Below are 12,869 nucleotides of genomic sequence, written 5' to 3'. Positions count from 1 at the left end.
GGAAGGCAGATAGGGAGGAGAGGTTTGGGGCAGCGGCAGTTGTTCCTACTTTGTATTTACAGATTGTGTTGGACTGTTACGATAGATTCATGCATCAAATACTCACAACCTTGTGCACAGTGTTTATAAGCAAGGTTTGGTCTGATTCCTGCTCAGTGCAGTCGGGGCACAGCATTCATCAAACTGTGGGCGAGATCCAACACATACAAAACAGATGAATCACTCATTCCACGCATTTTCCTTATGTTCAAGGTTAAAATCCGTTTTCTTTGGCTTTTACTCCTCATTGAGTGTTTTGATTTAACACAGCTACCTGATGATAAGTGGCCAAAGTGCATCATACTCTGTTAATGTCTTAATCATCAGGATCTTGCGATTATAATCAAATTTAAATCAGGAAAAAAAATATATCACAGATGTCAGTCCAAAATGGTTTATTTTGTAAAGGGGGCAGTTGGAGGAGATGAGAAAACATGGTGCGCTACTAAATGATGATATATTCAAATGTACATGACATTCAAAGGGTATTACAGTTTCACTCAATTTTCCACACATGTAGTTAAGTCTTCGTTCCAACATGTTCTCCAAGTGTAAATGGATAAAAAGTTTGTATATTTTCAAAATAAAAAATATAAACACAATAAATTCTCAGAATGCTGAAAACAGAAATAACAGTTACATGCAGAATGTAGACTGATGAGTTAATTTTCTTTGATTGAAAAAAAATAAAAATAAAGAAATAAAAAATAAACCCTCGAGGTGAATTACTTACACATCCTGTCAATTTGGAGAAAATTTTGAGGTGAATCCTTCTTCTGCCCTTTTGTCCTCACATTTCACTCACATTAGCAGAAACCGCATTGTTTCAGTCCTTTATCACTAGAATGTAGGTCAATGGGAAATTTAAGAAACTTCTATTAATGACAACTTGAGTGGTCTTGGCTAGCCATTACAAACAGCACACGTGTTGAGATGCTTCATGAAAATGACGGCCCAAAATAAATTACATTTTCCAAAACCTAAACGCACAGACGGGTCGGGATGGGGAAGGAGGGAGGATGGGACTGGATGTAGGAACAAATGACTGGATGACTAGTCAAATACACTGTGAATGAAGCTCCTCTGGATGTGTGGTGTCCAGGGGCACGGCTGTAGAGTGAGTAAAAAGGTCCCAAAGTAGAAACTGCAGTCTTAACATGTGCCATACTTTAAAATGTAGAGGAAAACACCCTTACGCTCATCAATATGATGAGCAGAAAAGTCCCAAACCAAAGCTTTGAAGTCTTTATTTTTGCTATAGGGGAGAGGAAAAAAAATAAAAAAAATACTCGAAAACAAAAATAAAAACACAAAAAACAGGAGAGGGAGGGGAAAAAAAAACGACTCCAGATATTACGCTGAATGCAGAGAAGATGAACTGCACAAGTTGGGTGAGACACTCCGGCACAGGGGGTTATTTCCTGGAGCTAGACTTCTAATATCCAAAAGTACTGGTCTGGAGGACCCATGTTGGTCAAGGGGTGTCCATGGAGATGCCTACAGCAAAAAAGCTTTAACAGCAGCATCTTGGCAGGCTGTCCACGAGTGGCGCTATGTGCTTCCTGCTGCCTGGCTCTCTTCTCCCTCTGAATTACCTGCAGTAAGAAGAGTGACAGCAGGTTGGCAAATGTTTTGTCAGCGAGTGGTCTGGATATGCGTCCCTTCAGCTGGCAGTTCATTATTAGGAAGCTACAGCTAACAAACGCTATATCCTTCTTTCATGATGTCCAGTTTGTATTTAAATTGTTTTAAAGCAGCATTGATTCACCTTAATGAACACGTTGGAGGATGTAGTTTGTGGTAATGTTGTTTTATACAAGAGGTGTTATTTAGCCTTCCTGCCATAATAAATAGGATGGACAAAATAATAGAAACCCTGTCACTGTATAATGCAACATAACATCACCACAAAACTGTAGCCTCCAAAACAGGAAGTTCAATCAGCACCTCTCTAAAACTGTTTAAACACTAAACTGAACTTTAAAACCTTCAAGAGATTTAATACAGGATACTTGTATTACACTGCATTCGTTTGTGCTAGGTGTTCCTAATAAACTGCCAACTGAGTGCATATCACCACTGCTGTGGCACAAACAAGCAAAAGGTAACAACAAAATAAACACTGAAAATCACGACAATAATTTGAATTGAAGCAAACCAGAAAAAACTTTGAACCAAGATATAAAAATCACTGACTTGTAGCAGGAGCGGAGGCTGGGGCTGAGGCCGAGGCGGAGGCATTGTCATCCTCGTCGCTGTCGTCCTCGTTGGACTGTGGTACATCGGTGTCAGGGATGGTTGTTGTCGGTGTCTCAGGCTCCTGCTCCACCCTGCTCTTCAGGGCCAAGATACGGTGATGTAACGCTGAAGCCAGCTGACCTACGTCCTTTGAGCTACCCTAAAGGAGAGAGACACGGGTACAGACAAGTCAGCCTCACTGGAGAACAAAGACAAACCAGAACGGCCCAAGGTAGAGAACATTCCTCCAACAAGGCCAAACAACACAGCTCTCTTGCTCCAATGATGGAAAATAAAAGAAAAAGATAAGCAGTCTGATAATATTCACCAAATTGCACAAACCCATAGATCTAAACAAATATGAAAAGATAAAAAAGCTTTGAAACGTTAAGTGATAAAAAAGAAATTCCCAGGATTTGTCCGTTTGACTGGATCTGCAATTTAATATATTACTAAAATATAAAAGGTCTGTTTGAAATAAAGCCCCCATTCAAATATGGACTAGCAACATATCAGATAAATTCCATCAATTGCCCGAGCTTAAAGATGACGGACATACCGATATTAGGAAGACCTTGACCCCCTGGTCCTCTGTGTCCATGGCAGTGATTCGTACACTCTTCTCGCTGGCTTTGTCCACCTGCATCTGGGGCCAAAGCTTAGTGTTGAGAATCAACCGGAGGCTGCCCTGGGTCCTCATCACTGGAAAAATGGAACCACAAACAGCAGCAATGAATTACAGGCACAATCAGCCACATGATTCACTGTCTTTTCAGTCCATGTCATTCTACCCGACTATGATCTCAGCAGCAATAGGAATAGAAATAGTAATAACGATAGGCCTTTAGTGTGGATGTTATAAGTGACTATGTTTTTTGTCCTTTAGCATAAATACAGGATTAAGAAATGTGACTTACAATGAACTCATGATCTAAAACTGTGATATAGCAAAACATGCACAAAAAAACTCAATACTTTTAAAAATGAAGCAAAATCTCAACTTTTGTTTTGCTTATTTGATGGAATAAAATGTTTTACACATCATGCCCCATTTACAGTGTGTATAAGTTTGTTGTGGTGTCTCGTCCACTAAAGGGCTCCCCCTTGTGTTCAATGTCTTGTATAGCAATTGTTATGAACTATCTAATCCCAGCTCTTTCTGGCAAACAGACCCAACCAACCAGAAATACATGCAAACTAGACAAATTCAGCTGTACACATGTTGTTAAATCCATTGTTTTCATGTGCAGGTGTGTTTACCTAGACGGGACTGTAGCGATCCGTCGTCCGTCGATGCCATGTCATTGAGCCTCAGCAAACCCCGACCTCTCTCTATCCACGACTGAGCGGTTTTCTCAAAAACATACAACTTACACTGCATCTGTAAAACAAGTGCAGACAAACAAGGACTGTAGCACTTCCTGACACGTGTATTTAGTGCATGTCATGGATCAAGAGAGCCCGGCCTCTACCTGTAAAACATTGCTTTCTGATTCCTCTCCAGTTTTGACGTCGACTTTCTCTAAGATGCACTTCTTGGCTGTGGCTTTGGTGTACGCTGCTGCAGACTCCTCCAAAGACTCCGAGACACTGTTCACTGCTGAGATGAAACACGTCAGAGAGAAATTAGAATCCTACTCCAAATGTTTGGTCCCTTCACTTTTCATCAATTCATGGGCATGTGTGAAGTGTGCTCCTTCTTCCAGGATATTATATTGGGACACAAAAGCAATACTTTCTGCAGAACTGTGGACGAGACAGTGCTGTAACTGTGAAGGATACGTGGAGGCACTCTATCACTTACACCAGAGCTGCAAAGGCCGCTGCTGATCATTGGCAGAAAATAAGCACTTGTCTGTTCCCACATTGACGAATGTCTGAGCAGCAGCAGCTTTGAAATGCTGGATTTCTTTTCATTGTCACTGAACAAAGTGGACAGTCACTCTCAAGGTCCAAAACTCTATGTACAGCATCGTCTCAGCAAATCAGAGACCCCCCCCCAAAATATAACATACATGAAATATTGGCCTTGGTTGCAAAGTATATGTTCATGACTGGTTGAATATGAAACCAAATAAAAACAAAATTCATATTTAAAAAACAAACAAAATAAAATTACAGCCTCCATCAAACCCAATCTTACAGTATTCTTACATTTGTAATCTGTTACTTCTTCCCTATAAACAAGCAGGAGATATTTTCAAATGATTTGAATTCACTTCACACTCACACAAATGTGACACAATTCTCTGTGGCACCTCATTCCTCTTTAGCAGTAATTTGTATGCACTGTGAATAAACTGCGAGTCTGATGGGAAAGAAAGGGGACAGTTAAATACCCTCTTTAGTGGGAAAAATGTAAATGAAATCAGTCACTGCTATCAACACAGAAACCGGCATTAATGTTTAATTGTTGGGATGCATCACTGGTGGTATGCGCATCTCAGATTGAGCATTTATTACAGACAGTTCTTTAGGCTGAAATGATCAAACACACAATTACTAAACTACTCAATGTGATGCTGAAATCAAAAGACTTGATGTAACATTTTTCAATGACTATTGCTGTTAGGATTACAACACATGTTGGATGTCTGATAAGCTGCTTGTTAAAACAATGCAAGGTCTTTTTGTGGTTTATGATTGTGAAGCCAGGTGTCTAATCAAACACAAAGCATTGTTTGAGTAATCAGTGGGGTTGTGTTCTTACCCTTCTCTGGGGTGGCTTCCTGTGATGAGGGCTCTGAAGCTGGGGCAGCCAAAACCTCTTTATTTTCCTCATTTGCAGACTCACCCTTGGGAGGGCTCTGGAAATACAACAAACCGTGTCACTGGAACTCGCTCAAAGCCGAATAATTAGGAGTGTTGCCGATTTGGCAAAATGCAGAGTGTCTCTGCAACAGGCGGTTATACTCACCAGAACTCTTTCAGACATGTTCTGCCCAAAAACAAATTTTGCTGCACTGTCTGTACTGTTTGTGGCATTTTTTGAACTGGAAAAAGGAAGAAAAAAAAAACCAGTAGTGAGTTTATGGAAGTTAATCATAAATGAAGATGAGTTTCTAAAAATACTCAAAGGAGGACACATTCATTACCTTGGGGTAGAGATGTATTGTAGGAAATAATTAGTGCCCTCTGATTGAGAGTCCAGTGGCACACCATCCTTTGACTTGCCTTCTGTACTGTTTTCCTCCACCTAGAAAAAAACCCTGACGTGTTAGATATGGAATCATGCAAAATCCAAGATTAAATACAAACAAACAAAAATTCACAAATCTATATTTAATGAAATTCTGATTCACATGTTGCATAGCAAGTGACAACATGTGGACTATGACAAGCTAATATAGAGTGAAAATTCAAAGAAGGTGGAAAGGGCCTTCCTCTGAGAGCCACCTCTAATTGATTTAGTCTCTTTGTTTGTCACATATCAAGTTTGTATGATCCGAGTAAATCACAAACTGGTGTGAACAGTTGGAAATCAACTTACTTTTGCTCTGTCTTTAATATTCTGACCAAACACAAAAGATATTGCTTCATCTGTCTCCTGCATCTCTCTCCCACCTCCATCGCTGTTACCACTTGCTCCATCTTCCTCATTTTCATGTTTCTGAGACAAGAAAAACAAACAATCTTTTGTCCATTTTCACAGATGTGTTTTACCACGTGGCAGTTTTTCAACCAGTAGCCTCTCCTCACCATTGACTTGGTCAGGGTGGCCGAGTGCTCTGTGTTGTTCAGGAAGAGGGACGGGGTCGCAAGTGTCCCATCTGATGACTTTTTCACACCATTGGTTCCACAACTGGAATCTTTAACGTACAGACAAAAAGAAGACTGATCATTTACATCACTGTTTGTTTACCATTCTTAAGGAAATTCATCCTGTGACACACATGCAAAAAAAAAAACACATAAGTCATCAGTATTGACAGTTAAAGAATTATCAGACTAAGAAGATTTTAATGAGGAGTAAAAGTTTTTATCAACTAATGCGGGCAGGTGACTCCAAGCTAACTCACTGGACTCTATATGTGATTTAGAGGGTGGTGCCTGGAGAACTGCAGGGCGGAGGACACTGCGTTGTTGCTCCTTGGGTTTCTGACTTGGGACACCTGCAAAAGACAAAACTTGTCTCATACTTTTTTTTTTTAAGCACAATAAGATGTTTTAAGTCTACGAGTTCAAGTCTAGATGTACCTTTTCCACTTGTGAGAGGGGTCATATAAATGAGTGCAAGTCTGGGCTCAGGTTCATGAATTTATTTTCCATTTCAGTAAACTCTGTGTGAGACAATGTTTATGAATGAAACAACCAACCTGAACTTGGTGCCTGTCCATGTATGAGAGTTGGTGGCTTTAAACGGAATCCCACAGGCTTCTCCTCTGGCGAGATAGAGCACAAGAGGAGACGGACATTAAAAAACAGATCCAAGAGTTACACAGAAACATACAAAGGGCACATTCCCTTTGTCTTTGCACTTTCAAAACCACAATGCCAGTTACCACAACAACCCTTGTATAGCCTCAATAGTTGTCAAGCGCTCCGACTCCTGTGCCATAACATGACGGGCTCTAGGGCCTCTGATCTATTTCTACCTCTGTCTCTCTCCATCTCAGCAGCTTTATTAGCCTGGCATGACCTGGACTAAACCAGGGCTTAAGTACAAAACCTAAACACTTGTAAAAAAAAAAGGAAAAAAATAAACTGCAACCCGCTTTCCCTCAACATTTATGAGCTTATCCCCATGTCGAGCAAACATTCATGTTTAATTAAATGTCATATTGTGTTTCCTCAGCCCAGACCTTATTTTCATTTCCCTAACCAACCCAATTCATAAGACACAGAGGAACCACACACAGTTGTACAATGATTCAAAAATACACACAACCACATAGCAATCTACACAAGTCTGTTTTAAATTAAGAAGGCCGATTGCTTGGGAAGTGAAATATATGAAATCATTATGTCTGGTACTTTGCAGAGTTTCTGCCGGCTTTTGAAGTAGTTGTACCAAGAATCTGTGTTTCAATTTTACTGTGTTCCTATTTGTTTCCATTTTTAAGTTAGTACTTTATGTAATGTGCTTAAAGTGGTTATTAAATATAGTGGATGCCACATCCTGTCTGTAACGCTGGTGACATCAATCGCGGCGATAAGAATTATAGGCAGACACTAAAAATAAGTTATCAAATAAAGTCTTAATCTATTCATCAAAAGCTGTGGAGTATTTTAGTTTTCCAACATGTTAAACACATTTAACTATAAATAATTCACAAAATCATAAACAGTCCAACTGCAGTTAGAATTTCAGTATATCTTTCTTTTCCAAATTAATCAGTTTCATCTCGGCTCTCCTTCCTAGCAGAAATCTCATCCTGTTCAGAGTAAGTCCACCACGGTTGATTTAAATATTAATGATGGAAATGCCTCATCATTGGACAGTGACTCCAGTAAAATACATGTGATGAACCATAACCAACTTGGTGTCAAACTGAAAATGATCAGCTGTTAAGTGATAAATGTGATTGATTGAGTTTGACCCAAATCACATCAAAAGGACGGCACTGGCATGGAGCTGAGACCCGAACGCGGTCTCTACCAACATCCAATTAAAATTCAACTGACTGCTGCTGAATTGGAGTCTTTAAAAAGAGACAAATTGAAAGATTTTCCCACCAATTTCAAATAACTTGTACGGGAACTGTGACTATATGCTCACCAGCAAAACACACAACTACCTTATAATCCATTCCTCTGACATGTTCAGGAGTCACACACACACACACACACACACACACACACACACACACACACACACACACACACACACACACACACACACACACACACACACACACACACACACACACACACACACACACACACACACACACACACACACACACACACACACACACAGCAACAAACGCTTTGCCTTGACCAATATCCAAGTAAACTTGGCCTCTTTACAATACTGGCATCATAACATTTGGGTGATAAACTCTGAACTTCCTAATCGAACTTGGGAGTTCAGACAGTCATAATTTAGAACAGTTACAACATTATGTACAGATATCCTCATGAGTCAAACAAGGTCATAGTGTTCCCACAGTGAAGAAGCTACTTTTTTACCAAGTTCAATTTGATCTAATACTGAAAATTAGTTTACCAGGCTAATAAAAACTTATATGATTCTCCTCTCTATGCTTGTTATATTCCACCATCTATTTGCAACACATGACACAAACAGAGACAGAGAGGACAGAGGACCAATTTCCTTTAAAACAACCAAATCTCAACCAGACCTTAACACAAGAAATGAGCCTAGCCGACAGATATCCAACTTGACTGGGAATTCACTAATCTGGAACAGCAAGTTTCTTCAGATTAGAAAACATATTCAAAGTAATACATGTAAAAAGGGAACAATTAAGTTAATATTTTGTATATTTAACTTAACGGCACTCACTGATCTTCAATGTACATTTAGTTAATGTTTCCATAACCTAGAACTTATCAATACATTTCTCATGATAACATAAAAGATGTCTAATGTTGTGTTTTGACTTGAAACATCCATTTTACCAGCGTGACCAATAATAAATCTGGAGGACCACCAATGAATTCCTCCTCTGAGGTAACATGCGAATTAACCAGAGCTGGTAGGATTTGAAAGGGGAACATTTGCAGACAGGGAATACACAAAGATTATTTGACATCTTATTTGAAACCACTGCTGTTACGACTTCAACAAACAAACATCCTCAAGAATGACTTTTGATTTATAATCCATGGACATGTGGCCTTTAACTTGCAAAGAGAAACTAGTAATGATCTAGATGTCTCACCTGGCTCAGAGTCAGAGTTCCCAGTCGGAGACTGGCAGAAACTCGAGGGCATGAATACATTGTTCTTGGGAACTGCAAAGTAGGACAGGCATTGCACTCAGCATACAAATCATTGTGTACACCACAGGCAATCAAGAAAAAACAAAACAAATGCTCTTGGTTTGGTCGCCATTGGCCCTCACCAGAATGTGGGGGTGGAAACGAAGAGGTCCTTTCCCTTTTCACTGGGGGGCAATAGCTTCCTTCGTCTTTGTCTGAATCTGAAGGTGGTAATAAAATATTAGTTTGAATAAATTCATGTGAAACTATTAACAAAGAAAGTGGCAGTTTGGACATTAGATTCACCTTCTCCATCCTCTGCACTTGAGCCATCTGCAGATCGCTGAAAGAAAACGCAATAAGTCATTTAGTTATTGTTTCTCCCGAAAGAAGGGTCCTTATCCTATGAAATCATTACAAAGTTGAGAACACATAAAAAAATAAAAGGTTGAATCCCAACCTGCAATAATGGATAAAGGTGAGAACTGGTATTCGTTTTAGCAAGATATGGTTGACTGGACGTCAACATATACTTAATCCGCAGTTTATTTGGTACAGAGAGTTTAAACTAGTGCAGCCTAATACAGCAGTCATGCCATATATCCTACATTTATGAAGGTTAAAATGTTCAGTTTGTGTTGAAACTGTTTAGGAGAGGTGTTGATTCAAGTTTATGATCATTTTGGAGGCTGAAGTTTGTTATTAGAGTTATACAGAAAGCGATTCTCTTATTTTTCAGCCTATTTATATCAATGACCAGCGAACAACAACAACAACACATCACTGTATAACAGAATTACAATTTAACAGCAGCATAAAAAACATACTACAAATTACACAGTAATAGTTTAGCAGTGACATAGAGACATAGTTTTCCTGAATGAATACTGACTTATTTAAAATCTGCACATATTTAAAATCTGCTCAATCATAACATTGGTTTTCAGTCTTGATAAACACTTGACATCTAGAGAAACTTACCTTCTGTGCTTTTTCTTTTTGGAAAACAAACACAGGAGGCGCTATGGCAGGCTTGTCTGTTAAGAGAAGATGGAGGCTTGTCATCCAGGCACCAAATTAGGTGGGAAGTTATCACATTCATACTGTAGGGTTGAAAAAGTAGTTAAGGCAATTGACTCATGTGGCCTTAACCCCCCCTTAAAAGCAGGGACCACATCGATGTTGTTCAGGCCTTTGACGATAATCAGCAACAAAGAAATGCACAGAATTATATCGCACAGAAATAAACATACGATGCAAAAAGTCATCCATAACATTCCACATTAAACAGATCATATGACAGGTTAAAATGTTGTTTCTTTAATTTACAGCTTATTCAAGTGTCAGGTTGAGCTCGGCCAAAAAAAGAAACAGTAAAAGGGAAGCGTGAGAACAATGTGACGAAGGTGGCGGTGGAGATAAAAAAACCATGACTTGACTTTCAGAAGCAATCCCACGATACCACGCGGCTCTTAAACAAGTACCAATAAGAAAGAGATCACAATGTGTGGACCTAAACTAAATCCTCCTTAAATACCAAAACAAGGGGACGAAATAAATAAAATATGAAAAGGGCGATATTGTAATAGCCACGTTTTGAAAAGAGACCATCAAACTTTGTCACTCCACATCGCCACGGTGCTCTTGTAATCAAATGGGGGAATTGTGTCAATTAATCCCACCAATATTGTGTTGCCCCTGTTGTTGTGCTTATAGCCACTGTCACACGCAACAAGGGCAACACTCAACCCAGGGCAGGTGATCAGCTGAACTCCCATCAGGCCACTTGATGCGTCTCTCTCCACAGTGAAACCTCTCTTAAGGAGGTGTAATCCTGTAACGTTACCAGACAAAGGTTTCCCTCCGTCTGGGTTTGGGCCTGTGGCACCGAGCAGGTGTAGCATCGTTCGTGGAAAAAATAGTCCAAAATACACGACAACACGCAGGCGGACACGGTAACTGTGCCAAGCCCCTGCCTCCCCCGGCACAGCCCCTCATGGCCGAACACTGGCTGTTTATGTAGGCTACACGTTTAATGGCAGAAAAAAAAACATGACAATAACGTGTGACCTACATTTCTCTACTAATCGCCCAGCTTTGTGTTCACCTCTGCCTCTGCGTTGCTCAGCTGTCCTGTTGTAATGATTGTTAGAAAACCAGCATGCAACGCCGATGTTCACTTCTGAAACTCGGGCAGCGGGAGACGTTCCCGGCTTATGTTAACCAGCTAGCATTTTTGGCTACACATCTGAGCCGCTCCAGCAAATAGTCGGCGCCGCCGGTTGCTCGCTAACGGGGGCAGAGCGTAGCTTAGCTGGCCGGCTACCGCTAGCTTGCTAATGCGCTCCATCCCGCGTGAGTCATCTCAGCCGGGCAAGGACACCAAGATGCTCGCTCGATCCCCCCCCAACAAATCAACATGATAACAAGTGGACGCGATCGGGGGAACTTAGCAAATGTCCACAAAGAAGCGATCCCACTGAGGCATTAGCTCCTGTTTGACGTTTGCGTTTCTACGCGCCTAAATGAACCCTGACAAAACTAGACTGCACTAACAAACAAGGATGTGAAACTGTAAACAGCTACAGTGGAGATAAAACATTAGCCTGGTTAGCTCCACAACGATTCACCCAAGGGCCCCCCGGCATGCTTTGATTTATACCCACAAAAAGATCGCGTAGCCCGCCGCAAATGGCAAAACACACCGCCTATAAATAGCCGGGTGCTAGCATCGGGGGAGCTAAGCCCAGCTAGCGGCAGGCGACGTTCGAGGGCGTTCCGAAGGCGCTCCAGGAATTACCCGCAGCCGGGCCAGTTAGCATCGTTAGCCCCGCTCGCTAACGCCGTGGTCTTGCAAACGCCGCGGGGCTCGCAATTCCCCGGGACTCGGCGCACCACTCGCCGCCACGCAGCCCCGCTCCGGCGGTCGAACGCGCGGACGGTGTGCGGGCTCCGCTCGTAACGCCGCGGCGGCCGTATTGTTTTTCTCTCACTGCCACTCACTCACCTTCGTTTGCCAAGTCCGCCATTTTACTTCGACGCTCAACACACCCACAACCCACCGCGCAGATAACACACACAGGTCCACGCAGGGATGTGTTGTCGGCGGCGGGGCAGCAGCACGTTGGGCCTGTTTCCTGGAGATGTCACTCGACCCCTGACCGCGTCCGAGCCCCTCGACCCGCCTCAGAAACACCGCCCGTCGTCGCCCTGTCCCCGCGAGAGTGTTGTTGTTTTTTTTGTTTTTTTAAATCTAAAGCCTTTTTTAAATGAGCTCCAAGAAACTGATCCAAGGTCCGCAGCAGCTCGCCAGGACCTCCGAGCAATGTGATGAGCTGCGGCGCGAGGATGACACAGACTTTTAAAAATAAAGTTATTACATCACGAGGATTCGATTGCAACAGACTTTACTGATCTTAAGAGAAAAGTTTGACAACTCAAAAGTCCTTTACTGACCCGTTCCTGACCTCTCAAGCACAGTCTTCCTCGGTATCATCGTCATCATCATCATCATCATCATCATTGTCCTTATCTCTGAAATTTTTTATTTTTCTAATTTCTCTATTTCTGATTTTAAGATTGCTTTCAATTGCTTCTTAACCTTTGCTTTGGAACTGTCTCCTATTGTTTGTATTCAAGTTTTCATTTTGGACTTGTAAAACATCTGTGTTTTCAAAGGAGCTATACAAATCAAGTTTGTTATTA

The 12,869-nt window shown here is 41.3% G+C and overlaps 1 protein-coding gene across 8 annotated transcripts; it reads right to left on the bottom strand.

Moving 5' to 3' along the window:
• Window positions 1-417: 417 nt before the first annotated feature.
• On the bottom strand, window positions 418-12,617 carry ranbp3b (RAN binding protein 3b). Of its 8 annotated transcripts, none has more exons than XM_034613748.1 (18): window positions 12,172-12,446; window positions 10,146-10,201; window positions 9,471-9,507; window positions 9,308-9,385; window positions 9,126-9,197; window positions 6,594-6,659; window positions 6,297-6,389; window positions 5,977-6,086; window positions 5,768-5,887; window positions 5,373-5,473; window positions 5,195-5,270; window positions 4,988-5,084; window positions 4,508-4,585; window positions 3,750-3,874; window positions 3,538-3,658; window positions 2,837-2,979; window positions 2,236-2,437; window positions 418-1,634 (listed from the first exon to the last, which is right to left on the bottom strand). In XM_034613748.1, the coding sequence occupies exons 1-18, from the start codon at window positions 12,191-12,193 to the stop codon at window positions 1,591-1,593; spliced, it is 1,641 nt and encodes a 546-aa protein (XP_034469639.1). In that variant the 5' UTR covers window positions 12,194-12,446; the 3' UTR covers window positions 418-1,590. The 8 variants fall into 8 exon arrangements, with proteins under 8 accessions (XP_034469639.1, XP_034469638.1, XP_034469642.1 ...); XM_034613747.1 differs by having other exon boundaries at window positions 3,750-3,877; window positions 12,172-12,445; XM_034613751.1 differs by lacking the exon at window positions 4,508-4,585 and having other exon boundaries at window positions 3,750-3,877; window positions 12,172-12,617.
• Between the last annotated feature and the right edge of the window lie 252 nt (window positions 12,618-12,869).

Source organism: Hippoglossus hippoglossus, chromosome 17 (genome assembly GCF_009819705.1).
Source record: "Hippoglossus hippoglossus isolate fHipHip1 chromosome 17, fHipHip1.pri, whole genome shotgun sequence".
Classification (NCBI taxonomy): domain Eukaryota; kingdom Metazoa; phylum Chordata; class Actinopteri; order Pleuronectiformes; family Pleuronectidae; genus Hippoglossus; species Hippoglossus hippoglossus.
This window is presented reverse-complemented; position numbering and strand designations above follow the sequence as displayed.

Excerpts from the sequence above, each read along its gene's own strand:
- ranbp3b (XM_034613747.1), bottom strand. The coding sequence starts at position 12,193 with ATGGCGGACTTGGCAAACGAAG. Across the intron at positions 9,508-10,145 it reads AAAAAGAAAAAGCACAGAAG|CGATCTGCAGATGGCTCAAG; the intron begins GTAAGTTTCTCT and ends GTTTTCTTTCAG. Across the intron at positions 3,878-4,507 it reads GAGAATTGTGTCACATTTGT|CAGTGAACAGTGTCTCGGAG; the intron begins GTGAGTGTGAAG and ends GTTTCATCTCAG.